At 34.5% G+C, this 23,000-nt stretch overlaps 2 protein-coding genes across 3 annotated transcripts; one reads left to right on the top strand and one right to left on the bottom strand.

The window, feature by feature from the left end:
• Positions 1-606: 606 nt before the first annotated feature.
• LOC100815530 (microtubule-associated protein 70-2) lies at positions 607-5,900 on the bottom strand. The gene is made up of 11 exons (XM_006574755.4): positions 5,311-5,900; positions 5,108-5,193; positions 3,659-3,724; positions 3,401-3,571; positions 3,112-3,282; positions 2,863-3,018; positions 2,602-2,748; positions 2,379-2,450; positions 1,767-2,300; positions 1,472-1,665; positions 607-1,117 (listed from the first exon to the last, which is right to left on the bottom strand). Exons 1-11 carry the CDS (start codon positions 5,510-5,512, stop codon positions 1,078-1,080), a joined length of 1,839 nt encoding a protein of 612 aa, XP_006574818.1. The 5' UTR covers positions 5,513-5,900; the 3' UTR covers positions 607-1,077.
• Positions 5,901-10,160: 4,260 nt separating this feature from the next.
• LOC100814997 (cleavage and polyadenylation specificity factor subunit 3-II) lies at positions 10,161-22,440 on the top strand. Of its 2 annotated transcripts, XR_005889467.1 has the most exons (14): positions 10,161-10,302; positions 10,389-10,566; positions 10,655-10,727; positions 11,001-11,118; positions 11,473-11,546; positions 14,015-14,151; positions 15,282-15,345; positions 16,214-16,279; positions 16,722-16,791; positions 18,501-18,605; positions 19,418-19,559; positions 19,952-19,989; positions 20,757-20,853; positions 21,696-21,734. XR_005889467.1 is itself a non-coding variant. In XM_006574753.3 (13 exons), exons 1-13 carry the CDS (start codon positions 10,278-10,280, stop codon positions 22,143-22,145), a joined length of 1,599 nt encoding a protein of 532 aa, XP_006574816.1. In that variant the 5' UTR covers positions 10,161-10,277; the 3' UTR covers positions 22,146-22,440. The 2 variants fall into 2 exon arrangements, 1 of the variants encoding a protein (XP_006574816.1); XM_006574753.3 differs by lacking the exon at positions 19,952-19,989 and having other exon boundaries at positions 21,696-22,440.
• The last annotated feature ends 560 nt before the right edge of the window (positions 22,441-23,000 follow it).

Raw genomic sequence — 23,000 nt, 5'->3', positions numbered from 1 at the left:
AAATATTTTCATAAAAAATATTATAAAATATTATTTTAATTCGTAAAAGGTTAAATTATATTTTAATTCTTTCTTTTCAATTAGAATTAGTTTGATTGTAGAATAAAAAAGATTTAATTTAATTTTTTATACTATAAAAAGTTTAATTTTATTCTTTATATTTTTAATCTGTCAGTTTAAAATTAACATCCTTATTTCAACCAAAAAAAATTAACACCCTAATATTTTTAATATATTAGTAATTAAAAATTCACTTGAAGTTTTAATTATAAGATAAATAAATAAAGAACTTAAATTTTACTCTGAGAATCTTTTTTTTATCACAAAAATAAAAGACAAATAAAAAAATTTACGTGTTACTCAATTAATGGAGCTAGAGTGCTATACTTCCTTTTTCTTTTTACCGGAAGACTCTATTTAACTTAGACAATAATTAACCTAAATACTCATTAAATTTTGATAATCTTTTATTAATTATCACACTCAAATTTATCAGCAATAATTTGTCTAAAATTTTTGCATTTATTTTCTATGAAAAATTGTATTTGGACAGATCAACCCACAAATTATAATCAATAACTATTTAAAAGAATTATTTTCAAGGTGTTTTCTCTAACAATTAGAAACATTGTGAATTGATATCATTTCACAACCAAACATATACTCCGTGCATGACAGTCACGGATCAACCGCTAGTACATATGAACAAGCCTGAACCATCACAATCACACTATTTGCGTATTACAAATTATAAGGAGTAAAGGAGGGGATAAAGCTACCTATACAACCACACCACTCAGAAATGCTGAAAGAGTCAAAGGTTAGTCCAAGTTAAATTGTCTTCCATTGGCTGCCTTCATAGCCGATCTCTCTCTCTCTCTCTCTCTAAGCAGAGAACGTAACACTAGGTCAGAAGATGCATACCGAATCCTGCAATTGTTTTCTTATCCCCAATCCATGGCTAATATCAGCAGTAACTCAATTGGACAAAAACACAAGGGAAAAAACAGAGAAGGGCAAAAGAATGATGCCTATGAAAGATTACTACTCCCAAGCGCCACTGTCATAGACTAACTGTCATTGGGTGCTGCGTGTTAATCCACCCCGTGTCACGTTTCTGTGCAAATGAGAGACTCCGTTAGTCATTCCAAATTAAGAGGGAGAAATCGGGAAAAAAAAAAAAAAAAAAAACTGACAAAAGAAAGCAAAAGAGTGCATCATACTGGAAGAATTTGTCTATATTCCAAAAAAGTCCAAATAACAAATATTTCACATTCTGAACCTAACATTCCCCTTTAAAAAATTTGAGCGTTCTAAACTTCAAAATTAGTTTAACTAATCAAAAAAACAAAACAAACAGCAACAAAACTCGAGGAAAATTCTAGGCTCAACTATGAGTGTTGAAAACTCAGTCACAAGTCAGTAACTGCATATTAAGGCAAGAAGGGAGAGCCCCAAAAATAACAATTACCTTCCAGAAATTAGCTGTTGCTGAGCAATGTTTACAGGGCCCTTTATATTGCTGAACCGCTTTGCTCTGTTCTCGTGTTCTTTCTCCACACGCATAGCAGCTACCTCCTTCTCCATAGCAGCTACTTCCCTTCTCATCTTCTTTGCCTCAACTTCCATGGCTTTGGTCAATGTATCTACCTTCTTTGCTAACATCTGATAGATGATGACCATTGGAAACAATTAGCAAGGACTATCATTTATACATAAGAAGTCAAGGATTATATCCAAACACAATAAATAGACCAAACACTTACCTCAATAGCATCATCTTTATCTTTTAGGCTTTGATCTTTCTCGTGACCAGCTTTCCTCAAGGCTATGACCTCTTTTTGCAGAAAGTCATATAAAACACTGGGAACACTATCCACTGAATCCACAGTTGGGAAATCATTTGGCTTATCATCTGAATTTCCTTTCCAATTATCACTTGCCTCTCTCTCTTTGGTTTCTTCCATAGATTGGTTAAATGAGTAACTTGGAGGTGTTCCATTCAACAGCATTTTACTCCTTTCCAGTGACCTTGTACCACCATCAAAAGATTTAGATGTTCCTTTAGCATGCTTCAAAACTGTGCTAGAGGATAGGGATGACCTCAGTTGAGAGGATGGTGATCTTTTAGATAAAAACCCATTTGAGGTTAGTTTTGAGAAGTTATCAGCTCCACCTAGGGATTGACGACGAGAAGGGCCATTGCTCATACTTCTTCCCTCGGGGGTACCGCGATTACTACTGTTAGAATTTCCTCTCAAACTCTCCTCTAGCACTTTAAGTCGTAAATGATATTTTTCCTGAAAAATTTTAAAAGTTCACCATGAATAATGGGAGAACTAATCACCTAAGTCAATAGATAAGAACCAGATTATTACTTTCAACTGTGCTTCATATTTTGCAGCGCGCTCAACTATAGCAAGCTTGTCACGAAGTTGCTGCATTTCTCCCTATAAGAATTCAATTTAATAATAAGTGGAAAGCGAAGCCAGATGCGGGAAATTACTATAAAAAAGAAATATAAGCAGAAAGAGTAATGGAATTCAAAAACTCAACCACTAAATTCAGATGAATTGGCAGAGTAAAACAAAAAAATATTACCTGCAAGAATCGGCGTTCTTCAAGCCATTGTTTGACAGGCATCACTTTATCATTGGCATCTTTCCATTCATTTGCAACCACAACAGCTACTCTGTTTGCTGTTACCTTGGCACGGGCCAACTCCCTGTCTAGAGTTTTTCTTTCTTCCTAAAGAATGTCAAATAAACCATGCAAAAATAAATATGATCTTAACTAGAGTCAATATAATGAAGAATAAAGCAAATGGGAGTTTGAACATGCTGAAGACTTTTAACAAGTTACATTCATTTCTTGAACTTTCCGCTGATAATCCCTCACTGCATTTGCAGCTGCACCACCTGCAAGGACAGCCTCTTCTAGTTCTCTAACAGTTTGGGTGAGCTTTTCAACCTCTGCCACCTTCTGTCTATGCATTTTGTCCAAAATTTTATTTTCTTCCTGAGGAAGTTGATGGCAAAGTCCGAAGATAGAAGTTACATATTATGGTTCTCACACACCTGGAGAGAGAATAATCATACAAGATTGCAATACCTGGCAAATCTCAATCTGTTTAATTAGCTCTTGATTTTTGTTCTGCAGGTCATCCACCATGGAGGCCTTAGCCAAGGCAACCTGGACAGTCCTCTCAGCTTCAAGTAGTGCAGCTTCTTTAGATTTGGTAAGACGATCTAAAGCTTTGTTATCATCTTGTAGTTTAGCAATCTGCAAGGAATAAATGGAAGTACAAATCAAAAAATTACTCATTTTAAGCCAGTTTAAGTCCTTCCATCAGCTCTTTCTCCAGGGGATTACAATATGAACTCCAAGAACAAGGTAATACCTCTTGCCGAGCAAGCTTGAGTTCAGCTTCCAAAGGAGCAAGAATTGCTTCTATTGGAGGCATGTCATCATCTTTCTGGGCAGCGTGGACCCTTCGAAGAGTGGCTTCAGCTGCAAACTGAGCTGCCATTGATGCCTTCTTTTCATCGTTGATTTTTTTTATTTCAAGATTCTGCCAGAAATATTTAATTCAGAAAACATACCACCTAACCTGGGAAAATGACTATTTACTAAAGTTGATGGAGGCTTCAAGAAATACCTTGCTTTCTAGAAGAGACTCCGTTAGTTTTAGCTTCTCGTCAACCTTTGACAGTTCTTCTGTCAGCTAAACACAAACAAAAGACAGAAAAGTTACATTTCAAGTTTACCTAAAGCATACAAACGATAGGACGAAAATGCAAAACAGCTTAAGAAACATGAACATGTGAAAGCATGGTAGAGGGTAAAGCTTCAATGTGCTACAGTTGCCTCATAAAAAATAATGTAAAGAATTATTAAACTGCAAAAGGAAGGAAGAAAAAAAAAGCATATCATGACAATTGGGGTAAATACAAAACCCCCTCAAAGAAATCACCTGCAATCAAAATATAAGGACTATTTTATATAAGAAATATTATTATGGAAAGAAAGTAAGTACAATAAAACAAGGATAAAATTAAGGCATCAAGCAATTCAGTAGGGCAAAATACAATTGATGCACTAAGATTTATGACATAATAAACTACTAATGAATCAAATATGAATTAACAACATTAGACAACAAAACTATTCATTCTCATGATTCGAGTTTATGAGAGAAGAAACTTCAATGGACAAACATCGGACGGATCATAGCATCCCCAAGCTTTGTCATATTCACTATTGGATAATGACTTATTTAAACAAAAACAAAAAAACAAAAAATACTAGGCATTGAGTAATGCACTTTCTGTTATGATCAAGTCAACCCAAAGAGTTCACTACAACGACTTTAGACTTTTAGAGTGAATGCCAAATTTAACTGAGACAGATTCTTTCAAAAGTCCAAAAAAAAATTAAAGGGTAGCATCAATGCAAATGCCAAAAGGGGATTGTTCAACAAGAGAAGCATTCTCTAATGCACTTTTGTAAAACAGAGTGTTCATTATTTAATTAATAATGGATTAAATTAAAAGAAAAAATAAAGAGTAAATTAAGCATCCCTTCCCTAAGAGATTCTTTAATTATATACTGTCCTCTCCTCTAATTTTAAGAAGTACACTACCCTTATCTAAGATATGAACTGTGCTACACTTAGTCCATCTTAATGTAACCAAACTTCTTAGTAACAGAGAATAGCTATAAACAAGCCTCCCTGAGACATTTTTCCTATATCTACAATTATTAGTATAACCTACAGCTAATTTAGAAAAAATCAAAAGTATTAGAAAAAAAAATGCAAAAGAAATTGCTACCCATAGCTAACATGAGAAAGGTAGCATCGATGCAAATTAAAAATAAACTGAAAGAATTGAATCCATTTTTCTCTCTCACACTAGAAAATAATACAAGACTTCATTTAACACCAACACCACAACCAACATCTAATTAATTGGTAATTAGTAACTACTAGCATAATAACATAAATACAAAAACGGATAATTCATGACAATCTTCACAAAAAGACACCATCAATCAATGCAAACAAAGAACAGCAATAATTAACAATAATTGAAAAATCAGTGGTAACCTCTTCAACGGCTTTTTCTCTAAGCCGTTCAGAGAGCCTCAAGGCTTTGATCTCAGCCTGTGCTTCCGATAATTCCCTGTCCTTGTCTGCAAACACAAACACACACAAAAAAAACAAAAATTCAAAATTCAAAACTCAAAAAACACAAAAAAAAAAAAAAAATCACGGCGAAGAACACTTCGGATCGAGCTGCATTTTCGCACCTCGAACTTCATTCTCGAGGCGATTGAGCTCCACCTTCACCGGATCCGAACCGTGCAACAAATTCATGAACTCGTCGGCGTCCATGCTCGGCGGCCTCACTCCTCCTCCGCCGCCGCGCCGCCTTGCCGAGCCTCTCCCCTCCTTGAACGATCCCGACACCGACAGCGCGGCGCCGCCGCCGTCGCCGGAAACCTCCGCCATCGCCGATCTACCTACCGCGAATCCAAAAAAAAATCAAAAAATCCTCTCTCACATTCAAATGCCCCTCGCACCACCAGATTCCAAATCGCACGCGCACGCAACAACGAAACACGGATTACACACCATATAAATAGAGCCAGAAAACTCGACCTCGGAAATGGTGGTTTTTAGAGAGAGAAAGTGCGAGTGTGTGAGAAAACGAGAGAGAGAGAAATAGATGCTTTTGGTTCTTGCTTTCTTTCTCCTTATGTCTCTTTTGTCTTGTTTGTTTCTCTCTCTATATCTGCGATTTAAATCCGTTTTCGCGTCTTAAGGCGAGATTTAACAAATCAGTTAAAAAAAACACAGTGCGTTAGTGATGAGTGAGTGAGGTTTGTTTAGTTGTTTTACGCTTTTTGGCTTTGTTTGCGGATTTTTAAGTTAAATAGTGCGAGTGAGAGAGTGTGTGAGTGAAACTTCACTGCGATTTAAACTTCGATATTAGTAATCTAATCTTAATTAATGGTTTGGGCTTAACGTGAGCTTGAAGCGTCGTGCGCACCCCGTGTTTTCTTTTGCGGACCAACTTATCCGCAAAAGACTATTTTTTATATTTTAACCTTTGTTTCATTAAATTTGAATAATAATTATTTAAATCAATTTTCATTAAATTTAAACCAATTAGTTACTTCCATAATAAATTTAAAACAATTTTCATTAATAATTTCGACGAATTAATAACATTTGTAATTTAGTTATTTTCATTCATAATATTTTGATGAATTTCGAATCAAGTAATTTAAAAATAACATTTAAACGTTAACACTAATATTATTAACCAAAATAATTTAAAATATACAAAATTTTTAATCAAATACATCGTCCAAAACTGATATCTAAAGTGTGAATAAACTATTGTTGATCCGTATGCCGCCTACATCAAGACCTTATGTACATATTGTCATCTTCTGTGACACCTCTGGTAATCTTGAGGCATTTTAGGATGACATCATGTGTCGATGTGTCTGGCATGACTTCATTTAGGGTGAGATAATGCTCCAACGTCTTAGCGATCGCACGGCAAGCCTCTTGTTAAATAGAAAACAAACGACTTATACAAATTAGTATTAAAATAATTGAAATAAATGACACATCTAACCAAATAGTAACACTTACCACTACATGTCTGGGCTCGTCCACATCAGAACTGACAGGTGTCGATGTTGTTGCTGCCTCTGGGATATGTGGCTCTCGCGGAGGATCTGATGTTTATGTCGCGGTCATGAATGGATGCGAAATGTGGAATAATCAGTTGATGTAGTCGGGCGCACACTGACCTGGCACAACACATATGTCACCTGCTGGCGCCAGATGGTCTGAGTAGTGCATTCACCTATCGTCTACGTCATCAAATGACACCCATGAATTGACAGGGTGTGCTGGAATGCACTGGACGTATCTGAATTGGTGCATAACCCTCTTCGGTCTGTATCTGACAACAACAGGCCCCCAGCGGAGCTGTCCTGAGAAACATGAAATCGGATGAAAGTCTTGGACCGATCGGTGTTCCGCATATGGCATCCAACAGACATCTGGAATCCTGAGACGATCCAAGCGCTGCCTGTACATCGCTGTAGATATCTTTTTGATAGTCTTCTTTGTGGCAATCCACTAACACGCATGTGGTGACACCTCGTCGTACTCCGAATCAGCATTGTACTCCGCAACTGACGAAAATTGTTCATATGTCCAACACTACAGAGCTTACATGAAAATTATACAAATTTCAAAATGAACATCTGAAATAAAATACTCTCATTAAAACATTTTTGTAATTAAATTATAAAAAACATGTTAATTACCTGTAACAGCGTGATGTAACCAACAACCTGTCGGCGGGTGCTGATATTGGCATCATTAAGCTGATCGTACAAATGGACGAGACCAGAAGCTCCCCATGCATACCTTCTAGTCTGAGTGAGGTCAAGCAGGGCGTCTAAGAACACAACATGAACATGGGTTGCACTCTTATTAGCAAAAAAAGTGAAACCCAGAAGATGCAGAAGATAAGCACGAGCTGCAGTTGTCCAGTGTTGGGTCTGACATCTGCGTTGATAAATGTCTCATAGCCAAGACAGGCGTACGTATGGTCCAGTACAATGTCATGTCTCGACCATGGCTACCTCTGGTGAGACCATTAGTAACTTAACCAACATCAACACCGCCTCGTCGATGTGCAGAGGCTGAAAGGCGAGGAAGTCGCCAACGATCGACAAATGAAGAAGATAAGCGACGTCGTCCAACGCGATGGATACCTCCCCCACTAGAAGATGAAAAGTACTCGTCTCCCGGTGTCACCTCTCGACAAACGAGGATATAAGTCCCCGATCGCCGATGTCTATTGAACACGCGATCAGAAGACTTAATCATGTCCCAGCAATCATCTCCTCAATTGCAGGAATAGGCCTACCTAATTTATGCACCTTCCTCCCATGGAAGGATAACTTCAACTCAGGTCGTTCCTGAATTGAAGTATAAAGGAATAGACAATTTATTAAAATAATATTTTAAAGTAACCAAAAACTCAATAAAAAGAATACTTAACAAATATTGTAACAATCACAAAAAAAAACAACTAAAACAAGCCTCAAAACCAAACCAAATAGCATTTTCTAAATTCAACCTTACTCTACTTCATAGAAAAACCCTCAAAACTAACCCTAAATACTAATAAAAACCATTTTTCACAAATTATAATTTTTTTAAAATTAAAATAAACATTTACGGGTCAAGTTGATCCGCAAGAAGCTTACAGATCAACTTGATCCGCATGAATGGTGGGGTGCAAAACTCACTACGGATCATGTTTTTCCTATTGCGGATCATCTATACCCAAAGCTATCTCAACTGCGGATGACCTAAATCCCCTATGCGGATCAATGAAATGCCTACAAACTAACAACTACACTAAACCAACAACAATGGAAGTATGAAAGTAGACGCTTACCTCGATGGAGCAACACCAACAGAGAAGAAGAACACGCAAAGTTGAGGTGATGAAGAAGAACACACAACAACAATATTGAAGAAGAACGCACAAAGTTGAGGTGATGAAGAAGAACACACCACAACAATATTGAAGAAGAACGCGCAAAGTTGAGGTGATGAAGAAGAACGCACATCAACAATATTGAAGAAGAATGTGCAACAACAACCACGTCGTCGGCAGCTGAAGAACGCTCAGAAGAAGATGAAGATGAACGACAGTTGCGAAAGGAAGAAGGAACGCGCGGAAGAAAGAGTGTTGGGTACACTAACATTTTTAAAAATATTACAGAGGTAATTAGGTCTTTTCGCCTTAAGTGCTGGGTGCACCAGCAATAATGTTGGGTACACCTAACAACAGCCATAAAAATAAATTAAAAATAAAAATGATGATATTTTTGCAAACTTATATTTACCTCGAATGTACGTTTACAATTTTTTATCCAAACTCTATTCTACCCAAACCCAAACTCTGACCTTAAGAAAGGTTAAAGTAAGTAGCTTTGGTTCCTAGCTAAAATAAGATGTGATTTTTGTAGTTGTGAATTCCAAAATAAATTCAATGCTAGTGATAGAAAATTTGCTTTCAGCTAATTATTATCTGAAATACTATCCCTTGTTTTTGTATTGGTATTCATATTAACAATTTTTCATTCCTATTATGACCATCATCATCGTATGTATACCACACACTCACAAATTTGGAGATGGTGAATCTTGTGTCACCTTGTTGCAATACGTAACAAGCTAGGTTGAAGGTGTAGATAGGGACAGACCCAAAGTTGGGTGACAAAAGACCAACCATAAAAAATAAGATTCATCTAGTAAATATATATCATTAATATTAATTTGTAGACAGAATCTTCAAATATGATTTCTTTTAATAAAATATAAAATTAATATTGAATTTATAATTTAAAAAAGTCAGGAATAAAAACTTACCGTATAGCGACTAAAATTCAATAAAATATATAATATTTAAATGAGATTTCTAAAAAGAAATATAACATTACTATTGATTTGATAGTTTAGAGTGAGAAAATGGTCAAGAGATAAAACAGAATATAGAATTACTAATATTTAGTTAAATATACTTTTTTGATCAAACTTATTTTAAAAAATAAATGATAATATATTTTTACAGGAAAATTGACACCTTTCAATGATCTCACGCTAACGCTGCTCTACTGTAATTCTATCATTATATAAATAATAATAAAATAAGAGTATATAATGTAAAATAAAAAGTATGAGACCAATAGAATCATGCCTATACGTGCCTTTGATAATATTTGAAGAATTGAATTTGACTAATTTAAGGGCAGGCTGTCATTTGAAACTTTGCAACTGAAACTCTAATATCCTATTGAACTTTAAAACTTACAAAAAAAATCAGGATCGCTTAAACGTGGGTCTGCCACTGGACGTAGGAATAAAATTTTTCTTAAGAGTTACAAAGATGACTCAATGATAAAAAGAAAAAGAAAAAGAAAGAAAAAAATATTATATGTTTAATGGTCACACAAAAAATAAATTGATAAAAAATATTTTTTATATAAAAAATGAAAACTTGTTGGGCTGTCATGGTTTTAACTTTTAACGGTGGGTAACAACAACGAAAAGTAAAATTAAATTTGGGTGAAAATAATATAAAGTTTATTTTGTTTATGCATCAGGAAACAAGTGTTGTGTTGGCGCCCCTTCTTTCTGGTGGTGTACGTTGTTGTTGCCGCTAGCATCCATGGCGATTGAAACGCTCGTGCTGGGTATTCCCTCATTCCTTTTTCTGTTTTTCCTCTCCCTATGGTGCTAGCGCATTCAGCAATCTCACACTTACTTGGTTTGTTTGCAGGCGCTGGTCAAGAAGTTGGCAAGAGCTGCGTGGTGGTAACCATCAACGCCAAGCGAATCATGTTCGATTGCGGAATGCACATGGGCTACTTGGATCATCGTCGTTACCCTGATTTCACCCGCATCTCCCCCAGTAGAGATCTCAACTCTGCCCTCTCTTGCATCATCATCACTCACTTGTATGTGTCTATTATTATTATTATTATTATTGTTGTTGTTGTTGTTGTTAGTATTTGATGTTGCGTTGTTGTTTGCAAAATGGGGCAGTCACTTGGATCACGTTGGTGCTTTAGCTTACTTCACTGAAGTTTTGGGGTATAACGGACCGGTTTACATGACGGTGAGTCCCTATCCTGCTACGTGTTTGATGAAATGTTTGCCTGAACATATGAAATGGTTTGTGGAGTTCCACAAAAAAGCAAGTCTAGGGACCAAAATTATAATTTAACCAAAAATCAGAAAACAAATTTTTGAAAATATATTTAAAATGTTGAAAATAGGAAGGAAAGGTGTCATTTTGTTTTCTCAAACTAAACAGGTCCTTAAGCATAGGCTTCCAGGTCATAGTTTTACACCAGTAAATTTAACTTGAGTTTTATTTGATTTTAAGCAGTACCCGACAAAAGCTTTGGCTCCTTTAATGTTGGAAGACTATCGGAAAGTGATGGTTGATCGCCGGGGGGAGGAAGAGCTATTCTCTTCTGATCAAATTGCTGAGTGCATGAAGAAAGGTAATGTTGGATCCTTTTTTTGTGTCAGGGGTTAAGTTGAAATTGTGTGCAGCTGTTGTGTCAGGGATTTTAAATGAAGAAAAAGTATTTTTTTTTGGGATATATAAATGTTTCATCTAAGTTTTTTTAATTGATAAATGTTGGTAGATTTCAATTACATGATTTTACATTTTTTGTGTGCATTTTAACACTGATTCATTAAAAAGATTCTGCTATACTTATCGGTATTTTAGTGTTTGTTTTGAAATTTTGAACACAGTAGGTTTCCATCGAAAACCACCATGCTTCTGACATTACATCTCAATTTTGTATCACTATTATAAAAATTGTAATTTAATTTGATTCCCTGTGCAGTTATTGCTGTTGATCTGAGGCAGACTGTACAAGTAGAGAAAGACCTGCAGATACGTGCCTATTATGCAGGACATGTAAGGCTTATGATTCATCTCTGAAGTCATATTTCATTTTCAGCAAAAAGTATAACTTCAGATGTGTTAGTGTCTTGGTGATAATTTTCCCCATTAAAGTTCTTATTTCGTTTTTTTGGTTGTAAGATGAAAGAAAATAAGATGCTGAAAAATTGGAAAATCAAATCTTTATTATAGTAATCAGAATAAAATGAAAGTGTATGGTAATCCATTTGAACATCTGCAAGAGGTAGCCTTCTCAAAGTTCTAGAATCTAGATGGATGTGTCTGGTAGCATTCAATTTTAGGGCTTAAGGACTAGCAAAGGTTGAATGTCTGGTAGCATTCAATATTAGGGCTTAGGGCTTAAGGACTATATTAACATTTTACTAATTTGCAATGGTGAAAACTAAAATGGATTATCGTGGAGGGTTGGCTGCGGTGATAGGATAAAATTTTGGGAGGATATTTGGATTAATGATGACATATCTCTAGTAGCAAAGTATCCAAGACTATATTCCATTTCCAATCAGCAAAACCATCTTATACAGCAAGTGGGAGTGCACACGGATTCTGGGTGGGAATGGGACTTTAGGTGGAGGAGATCATTATTTGACAGTGAGGTTATCAATGCTGACAGCTTTTTAAATGATATTGAGGGCAAGACAGTTCACCCATGTAGAAGAGATGAGTGGGTTTGGAAAGCTGAGCCAAGCGGCATCTATTCGACACAAAGCGCGTATAATCTGCTGCAAGGGGAAATCATAGAGGCCAGTGATGATGGAGTTTTTGCGGAGCTATGGAAATTAAAGGTCCCAAAGAAAATTTCAGTTTTTGCTTGGAGATTAATTTGAGATAGATTGCCAACAAAGACAAATCTGAGAAGACGACAAGTTGAAATGAGTGATTGCTTGTGCCCATTCTGCAGGACCAGTGAGGAAACTGCAGGGCACTTATTCTTCCAGTGCAGTAAAATTATTCATATCTGGTGGGAGTCATTATCTTGGGTTGACACCATCGCGGCTCTACCAGAAAATCCCAGGATGCATTTCCTTCAACATACACTTGGCAGGGCTGCTGGAATAGGGGCTACTAGATGGAGGTGTTGGTGGCTGGCCTTGACTTGGACAATTTGGAAGCAGAGGAACAACTTACTTTTCTCTAATGGCACACTCAATGCCAACAAATTGCTGGACGATGCACTGTTTCTGTTGTGGTCTTGGCTCAGAAATTTCGAGCCACATTTTGTAATACATTATAATCAATGGTCTTCTAATCTTAGAGTATGCTTTGGATAGGATATAGGATATAGTATATCTCTGGCTGTCAATTCATGGCCATTTACTCAGTTTGGTTCCCTTTCAGACTGTCTTTAGTCTGATTTGGAACCATATGCTTGACAACTCTTACTTGTAATGTTTGTACCTCTGGTACTTCTTTATATATATATAATTATCTTTGTTGATCAAAAAAAAAAAATGGAAGTCTTAATATATAAACTGATTGTTTTTCCTTCCTATTTCCTATTTATGCAAGTATAACTGCCTAACTAACTAGTATGAAGTATCTCTCTCTCCATCTCTTACAAAGACTCATTAACAGAGACATGTTCACGACAATTTGGCCTTTACTCTATTTCTCCTATGGCATACCTTAACGGGAGATGGTGGGTAGCATTGACTAGCTCCATATGGCAGCATAGGAACCAATTGGTATTTGAGGGCAATCACTTTCAACCTTCTAAAGTGATGGATGATGCTTTATTCCTCAAATGGTCATGGTTAAAGACCAGAGAGAAAAACTTTAGTATTTCTTTCAATGCTCTTCTAACCTTGTGGAATATTTTAGTTAATATGGGCTGGGTATATTTATCCTATGTAGTGGGATTAATGTTGGGTATTTGTTTATGTTGGAAGGCGACACACTAAGTGTCTTGTATTCATGTATACTTCACCAGTACCCCTGGTACTGCTATGATTCATATTAATAATATATATATTTTTGCCTTCCAAAAAAAAAATACCTTAACGGGAGACTGACACAGTATGCTACAAGGCAATAATTCCTGAAAAGATATTAATTACATAATCCATTCTTAAGTTATCCTTCAGTATTGTGGAATGGTCTCTAAAGTTATCCTTCTATGAATATCTATTCCACTTCCATCGTATACATGATTCCAAATCTTATAGTTAAGCATCAAATTGAAGCTTGTCCTTTCTTCTAGCCATACCAAAACTGATTCTGTAATATATCATTCATGATAGCCCTACCTTAGCTTTATCAATCATGCGAGGTGATGTAACATTCCCTGTAACATAATTTATCATTTTATTTCATCATGTATTTGACCTTTTTTTTCACTTTTAGGTTCACTTTTCCTATGTAATCTGTATCTGTATCGTTAGAGTATATTTTTGTTCTTTCAATGCCTTAGAACTGCAATGTTTTAGTACTTAAGCTTGCCATTAATCATATTTTATGCGAAGGTTATTGGAGCTGCAATGTTCTATGCAAAAGTGGGAGACGCAGAAATGGTTTATACAGGAGACTATAATATGACACCAGATAGACACCTTGGAGCAGCTCAAATTGATCGACTACGACTTGACCTTCTTATAACTGAGTAAGAGCATAGTCGGTTGTATAAATGTACCTTATAACAGTTATCAATATTGTAGTGAGGGTGATAACTGATCTTTTCTTGCTTGTTTATTGCTAATTTTCTACAATAATTTTGAATTTTGAACTTACTTTTCATGGACTATTTACCTGCATATATCAGTTATCAAATTGATCGACTACAACTTGACCTTCTTATAACTGAGTAAGAACATAGTCGGTTGTATAAATGTACCTTATAACAGTTATCAATATTGTAGCGAGGGTGATAAATGATCTTTTCTTGCTTGTTTATTGCTAATTTTCTACAATAATTTTGAATTTTGAATTTTGAACTTACTTTTCATGGACTATTTACCTGCATACATTACCATTAATCTCATTCCTTGGCTAGCACCTAATAGCCTAAAATTTTGGGATGTTGGTCCTTGAATAGTATAAAACTCTTAGAATGTGGGCTTGGTCCTACCTCAACCCCAAAAGCTAGCTCATAGATTTTCAGTTATGTCATTTAATCTCAACACAAACCTTACATGACCAAGAGGTCATGTGATCAATTATTATTTCCTTTTTTCACTATTACTATTTTGAGGCCAAAAGCATTTTATTATTATAATTTCCAATACTGCATTAGTTGCATGATATAATTTTCAAAAGGTATCATTATAAAGCAACATTGGTCTTATGGCTATTTTGGTAAAATTTTCCTTAGTGCTAGAGAGGCACCATTTAAATTGTACAGGAACGAGTTGCAGGTCCAATATCAAATGTAAACCAAATTAGTGAAATTTTTTAATCTTTAGGCTAATGTCTTAAGAGTGTACTCCCAACATAAACAGCTCTCTGTTAATTGCTAATAGTTTGGATGAAGGATTTTGTGCCTAACTGCCTATCTCACATACAATTTGATAGATTGGTACAGTGCATAGTTTTGAATATACATTCTACATTTGTGTCATGATAACAAGGCACAGTAACATTTCATCTATGTTATCATAGTTTTTTATCTTCCTATTGATTAATGGTTCAATCGGGTTTTAAATGCATGAATCCTATTTTAGATTTACTGCTTGAAGTTATAAGCCAGATTTTCTTGGATACATTTTTATATGATTCTGAAAAAATTCATTTCAGATCCACATATGCGACTACAATACGTGATTCAAGATATGCTCGAGAGAGGGAATTCCTTAAAGCTGTATGTATTTGCAACACTTTGTAGAACTGATGCAATGCTGCATATGTAATTTGGTGTCTTGTTTTCTTTCTCTCATTTTCTCAGTCCTTTCTTTTCAGCTAATCTTGTCATACTTTTTCTGTTTACATTTTACATTGACCTGTCATTGGTTATATTCGAATTGGGCTATTTAGTGTTTTTGGAGAATCCTTGATTTGTACTCAGTGTGGACCAATTTTTATTTATTAGATTAAGAGGTTTTGACTGAAGTGAAAAAAGGCAAGGTCTTGTGGATGAGTGCTATTTATGCTCCTATTTGGTGCATTAACATTTGATTGGAATAGAATATTAGGACTCTTACGGTTTTAGGAAAAAAATTTAGTGTTACTAGATTGGGCTTGTTGACCGACCTATATTGGCTAGACGAGCATGTATATATTGGTGTGAATCAAACCCTAAACTATTGATACCATATTATGTATGGTAATTATGTGTCAAATGTTGACCCCAAGCATGTATATTTATACTGACAACAATAACTGCAAAATGATATCCCTAATAATGCTAATTGTAATCAAATAATACAGATATAGACATTTGCTAAAACTAATAGTTTACAAATTAAAATATTTTATGCAATAAAATTTATCATCATTAATTTCTATGTTAGATGTGTTGATAGCTGTAGTGTTACTTTTGTTTTTAATGAGGACTTCTTGTCTTTTTTTGAAAGAAAAAAAAAAAAAACAGGATAGTTACATGCTGTGTTCTTGGGTCAGCATCAAGTTATATTATTTTTTCTTTTAATTTTCGGCTTTTGTTTCTCAAAATGAACCTGATCCACAGTTATTCTTATGTTGGGTACTAAGTTTCAAATTAAATGATTTAGGTTCATAAATGTGTATCTTGTGGAGGAAAGGTGCTTATTCCAACATTTGCACTTGGAAGAGCTCAGGTATTCTCATTAAGATCGCCATTCATCTCACTGATTGTAATTTATCTTTCCACTTGTTATAGCTAATGAGTGAAGTACAGGCAACTATTTCACTTATAAATTCTAAGTGTGTGTTTGGTTAAACTTATTTTGAACAAATAATCTTATTTTTTTCCTGCTTTTCGGGAGATCTTTTGAAAAATAAATAATAATTTCCTACAATTTAAGCTGTCCCAAACAAGCTTTTTATCCGTTTATATATATATATATATATATATATATATATATATATATATTTAAAAACATAATTTTAAAAACCAATTTGACCAAGGTTAGATTAATAAACTGCAAAACACTCAAATTGCTGATTAAAATTATCAGTTTAATTTTCAAAACCTTCATTTATATGTAATGCTAGTCTTATATTTACCAAGTTGTTGCAACTTACAATATCTAGATCTAGGAACTATGCATTTTGTTGGAAGACTACTGGGAACGCATGAATTTGAAGGTTCCTATCTACTTCTCAGCAGGTTTGTATCAGCTTGTAACTTTGACTCAATATTCTTCATTTCTTCTATTATTTTGCATATATAAACTATACATAATCATTTCAGGGTAATCTTTCCCATTTGGAAAACAAGATTTTCTCTTATTTCCTAAGCTTTACACTTATTTGTGTAAAGCTAAGTATGTACAATAAATACATTAAATAAGGAATTGTCTTCCACACTGCACAGCACACAAATTTGTTTGAAAACTGCCATGAGGCTTAACGGACCCGGACTGAGGTTGTTAGTGTTCCTTTTTCAAAGATATACTCAATTATGCCAAATATCATCACATGTTTTTTGCCTTGTCACATTCTTAAATCCTGCCCAGAAATTTTGGTGTAGGGGCTTATCTTGTTTTTAAAATCGAAACATTAAAGGAATATCCGTATGTAAGGTTCTTTTAACAGTGTGTTGATAAGAAGTAGCCATTTTAATACAGAAAAAGAGATAAACCTCAGTTAAAAGATCATAATCATGGATTCCTTACTCTCAAACTAACAAAATTAGAAAAATTAAGATAGAAATGTTCCAGAGCTTCTACAGAGCCCGAACAAAATGTGAGCTGACCTCGGTTTGTTAGTTACTTTGAGATGGAGAGATGACAGAGTATGATAGTGTATACACAATAAGTTTTAGACACCAAGAAAAGATTGAGAGGGTGGGCACAGGTCTCACAAATACGTGGAGTAGTAAATTCTAATTTTGATTGGATGCTATTAATTGGTATTAGAGCTCCTCCCACGATCCTAGGATCTCATGGTTCAATAAAAGATGGAGTCTTTTGAAAACTGGAGAAGAGAATTAGAGCTAGAGAGAGAAATCCAAAAATCATGAAGGGAGCTGAGAGAAGCTGAAATAAGAAGAATCAACAAGCTTTGATGAGTGGGGCAGTTTCAGGTGAATCAGAAAATGGAGATGATACGGACATAGGGTTGGATCTTTAGCGGTAGACCTAGTGGAATCAGCGAGGGTCAGTGGAGAAGGTTGACGATTCCTTTGATGAAAGCTCCCTGAATGATTTATTATGGAAATTTGTGCATTCTGATTCAGTGATTCTATAGAAATTGCAAAAATAGAAATTTGTTTTGATCGGTACATATTGTTAGAAGACGAGCAAAATATTTTAAGGGAGGGAATGGTGTATGATAGATTAGGATACCTTTTGTTAGTTTAGGGATTATTATGTCATGCACCATTCTACCCCTAGTTCTTAGATATTCTAAAACATATTATTGTCATTATAATGATAACTTTCAATGTATAATAACATGATTTCAAATTTACACACAAGTTATCATTCTGCCCCTACCAAACGAATGAAAAGTTATCATTGTCAAATTCTGTAATTATAATGATCTTTCATTTAATTTTTTCTGCTTTAGAAGACAATTATAATAACATAATTGCAAATTTACAATTATGTCAAATAAACTATTTAAAAAGACATACAATAGGTAGGAGTAAGGAAATGTCTATTAGGATCATGGTATGGATTTAATTATGCTTTATTCTTTAAACGAAAGCCTCTTGTGCTACACTCTATGTATGCTTGTGCAGAATAATTTCCCTTGTCCTGTGCAAAACAATCAGATTAAGATAATACAATGCGGCTTAGTTTTGTAACTTCTTGAGGTATCTGTGCTTTTATTAAATTAACTAGTAGCTGCTTTTGAATATTTTTTTTCCAGGTTTAACAATCCAAGCTAATGCATATTACAAGATGCTTATTCGTTGGACAAGGCAGAAGATTAAAGATACATACTCTAAACATAATGCTTTTGATTTTAAGAATGGTAATTTCAATATTTTTTTATATCTTGTCAAAATTTCTGTTTTGCATCATTATGCATTCATATACCCACTCACATTTGTGTATGTAGTTCTTTTTTTTTTGATAAATTTTAGAGTAAATTATAGTAACACTCCCTAAGGTTTCTTGAAAATATGCATAATATCCCATTTTTTCACCTACACTAAACCCCCTAATTGTTTGAAGAGCATTACATTGACGCCCCTCATACATTACATAACCCCCCTTAATTGTTTGCAAAACATTACATTGTGAACCCTAATAAGGGTGGTTGCTGTAATGGTAAAAAAAGCAGGGGGTTTAGGTGTAGTTTCCAGAAACCTCAGGGGGTGTTGCTGTAATTTACTCTAAATTTTAATTTGTTAAAAAAGAAAAAGGCAATTTGTCTATTTTTGGTGAGATTTTTTCTTTTCATTGTGTTATAATAATATATATTATATAATGATTCTGTGTCCTTAAACTTTGATGGGCAAGTTGAAGAATATTGAGAAAATTGTGACCGTTATTATGTTAGGCATTTATCTTTCGTCTCTAATCAAACTTATATATTGAGGTTTCAAGGTCAGTTGGTAAAAGTTGGAAGTAAAAAAACTAGAAGTCCTAATGGAGTATCATGTCAAAATATTTGAAATTTTGCTGATATGGCGTATATTAGATCTATTTTTGAACAGCAAACTTATTCAAACCTATCCATATTGAAAATTTCATGAGAAAACATATAGAAATTAATTTTGTGCATGGATGTGTGTCATTTGATAAGTTTGATGCCTCATTCATCTGGTTTGCATGTTACAGTTCAAAAATTTGAAAGGTCTATGATAGATGCTCCTGGCCCTTGTGTTCTTTTCGCCACTCCTGGGATGTTAAGCGGTGGATTTTCAGTTGAAGTTTTTAAGCACTGGGCAGTGTCAGAAAATAACCTTGTCAGTTTGCCTGGGTACACCCCTATTCTTCTCTTTCTGTTTTTACATTACATTTCTTCTCTTTCTTTTCTTCCTTTCTCTTTACATTTTCCATTTGATAGCATGATGAGCAAAATGCAGATTAATGTTTCCCACAATTAGAAGTCACGTTGAAAAGTGTATGGATATCAAACTATTTTAGTACTGTCCTCTAATGATAAATATCACGTTTGTCTAAAACTTAATCAATTTGGTACAGTTTTCTCTTTTGGATAAAGTTTAGGATTAATACATTGGTGATAGCTGCACGTGTAGGAAACCAACAATTAAATCCACCCAAAAAGTTAATGAATTGGATGTATTTGATCACCGTTTATTATTGAATGGTTAATATACCAACATATTTTGTTTAATCTCTTGGGTCTAGGTTCATTGGCTGGTTGATTCTTGATGAGGCGAGCCTAGGTGAGGTTTTAGAATTTAAAGTTGAATTAGGGATTGAAATTTTCCCCATTAGAGCATGCTTTTTGCAACTCCTCAAACCAATGTTTAGAGACTATCAAAATTCTTACTTTGTTGCTTGTTATGCTTGACAAATCAAAATCCAATGCCTCTTTGCTTCATTTCAATAAATAAATCAAAATGTGGATTTCAATTTCTATAATATATTGTAAGTTACTGAAGCTCGTATTTAAGTAAAGAAAATTAGAACAGAAAACATAATAATTCACTATTTATGGAAAGCAAAGGGTTTTAGTAAAATAAATAAACAAGTAAAAAATGAAAAAACAGTGACAGAAAATTGTGGAGGGAAAGAAGCACAAGGGAAAGATTGGTGACAAAATAAACACGACACTCTGGTTCTACTTGAGTGCAATTTTATTAATGGTGGATGGTGGCAGCACATAATGCTGCCATAAAAAATATGGAAGATGATGGTTACCAGTTACAAGTGAAGTAACTATGAATTTTGGTTTGTTCTCTTATGTATAGTTTTTTATTTCATGGCCTTGCCTTTCTGCATTGTACACTATGTCCCAACATATACTGTGTTCATGGAGAGGCTTTCCTTACCCATTCCTTTTACTTTCTCTTCCATAGTTCTCTTTTTCTTTTTAAGAAAAAATATGTATAAATAGTACCCAAAAAATAAGTGTAAGTGATCTATTCTATTTTGATGTACTCACATACCAGTTCTGTTCTGCTAATCTGTTACTTTGTTACCCTTGTAGGTATTGTGTGCCTGGAACAATAGGTCATAAATTAATGTCAGATAAGCATGACAAAGTTGACCTGGATCCTAATACAAAAATAGATGTGCGTTGCCAGGTACATATATCTACTTTTAATTCAGTATTTTTATGAACTTCAGCTTATACATGTTCTACCTGGGTTGGGAAAGGCGTTAGCAAAATGTACATGTAAAATAGTAAATAAAGCCGCTTAGTGATTAAAATAATATGATAAGTATATTGAAAGCAGGAACATAAACATCTTGACTTTCACAGATTATCATTACATTAGTCTAACTTCCTGAGTTTGGTGTTTGATGTGATGAGTTTGCTTCTGAAATGACTCAAGTCTACAACTGAAACCACTGGTCTACCAATCTTGTGGAGGCCCTTGGTTAAATGATATCTGTATTGGTGTCCTTTGTGTGGGGCTCTGTTGGGGTTTTGTTATTTCTGTTTTTGGAAGGTGGCACCTAGTGCCTTGTAATTGCTATCTTCAGTACCTCTGGTACTGTTTAGTTTATTAATAATATTCCTAATTTTGCCTTCCAAAAAAAAAAAAACAAACTCTATCCTTGTCTGCTTGAGTTGATATTGGTATAGTGGGTAATGCTTATAAACTGATTTTAAGTCCATGTTCCACTTCAACTAATGCTTGTATCGCTGTCACCCACTGATGTTCCTCCATTTGTCACGAGTTGTTTTGAAAACTTGTGTTTTAGAAATAAAAGCAGACATTGCAATTCTGTTTAAATTATTGTTTTTCAGGTCTTGAAAAGCTTGAATATCCAAAATCAAGAAAGGCATGTAGTAAAGCCTACATTCTATATAAATTTTTAATTGAGAAATATATTGTACAAATTGGCATTGAAGGGAATTGAGTCAGTTCATTTAGTTTCTGCCTTTCTGGAATAACTTTGATTCGTCTTAAATTGACAGATTCATCAGTTGGCTTTTAGTCCTCACACGGATTCTAAAGGGATAATGGATCTTGTAAATTTTCTCTCCCCGAAGCATGTTATACTAGTGCACGGCGAGAAGCATAAGATGGCTTCCCTTAAAGAAAAAATTCATTCTGAATTGGGGATTCAATGTTATGATCCTGCAAATAATGAAACTGTAACCATTCCTTCAGCTAACTATGTATATGCAGAGACCTCAGACACTTTCATTCGAAGCTGCTTGAGTCCGAACTTCACATTTCAGAAGTGCAGTTCGGTGGACTTATGTAACTCAACTACGGTAGACAGAAACTTAATGCCTGAGCTTCAAGTTGAAGATGAAAGGGTAGCAGAAGGAGTTTTGGTCTTGGAGAAAGGAAAAAAGGCAAAGATTGTACACCAGGATGAACTTTTGCTTATGTTGGAGGAACAGAAGCACGATGCTTAGTTTGCATACAGACGTTCTGTGCATATTGGTGACTCAATGGATAGCTTAAACGACGAATTCTCTTGGCTCCTAATTTAAGGCTCTAATTATTGATACTATGTGCTCCTAACATAGACTTACATAGTCTCCAGCGTTATGATGCAGGATAAAGGGAATTACTGTGATTGTTCATCTGATCCTTTACGAGTTTTGTACAATTAATTTAGTGATTTATATTTTATTGGGTTATTCTAGGCAACCACATATTCGTCAAGAATTCTTAATAGGGTGTATTCAGTGATCAGTATTTCAGATTGGTTTTGTGTTGTGCTAATTTTTTTAATAATTATCATTTTTGAAAAAAATTAACGTCAAGATCTGGGGTTATGTTATAAAGTGTGATTATTGTAGTAGGTTGCTGTCGAAGTGAATTATTAAATCCTAAATAAACTGTGATTATTATGGGTATTAATCTTTTAGTCACCATTTATTTTACTTAATCACCACGCCTAACTCGAGAGGTAGTGCCATAGTTATGCTTGCGAGAATTTTATGATTCATGAAGGTGTTTCTGTACTCTAGACATCAGACTTGGTTTGGTGTAAAAAACAACAAAAAGAAAGTAAAAGAACGGAAAATGCAGATTTTAGAAATTATTCCATGGTTTTTGGGTGAAAGTTAGCAAGGAAAGAAAAGTTTTAGTGCGGTCTATATATATAACGTTTTCCCCATCAGAAAACATGAGTATTTTTTGTGATTTATCTAAAATATTATTTGTTACCTATCATAGTAATAGTACTTGTGTGATTTAGAGTTCAAATTTATGTTACCTTTTGGATATAAAATTAATTGTGTTAAGAGAAAAATACTTATTTT

This window comes from Glycine max, chromosome 2, assembly GCF_000004515.6.
Source record: "Glycine max cultivar Williams 82 chromosome 2, Glycine_max_v4.0, whole genome shotgun sequence".
NCBI classification, from domain to species: domain Eukaryota; kingdom Viridiplantae; phylum Streptophyta; class Magnoliopsida; order Fabales; family Fabaceae; genus Glycine; species Glycine max.
The sequence above is the reverse complement of the archived record's forward strand: the minus strand, read 5'-3'. Positions and strand labels throughout refer to the sequence as shown.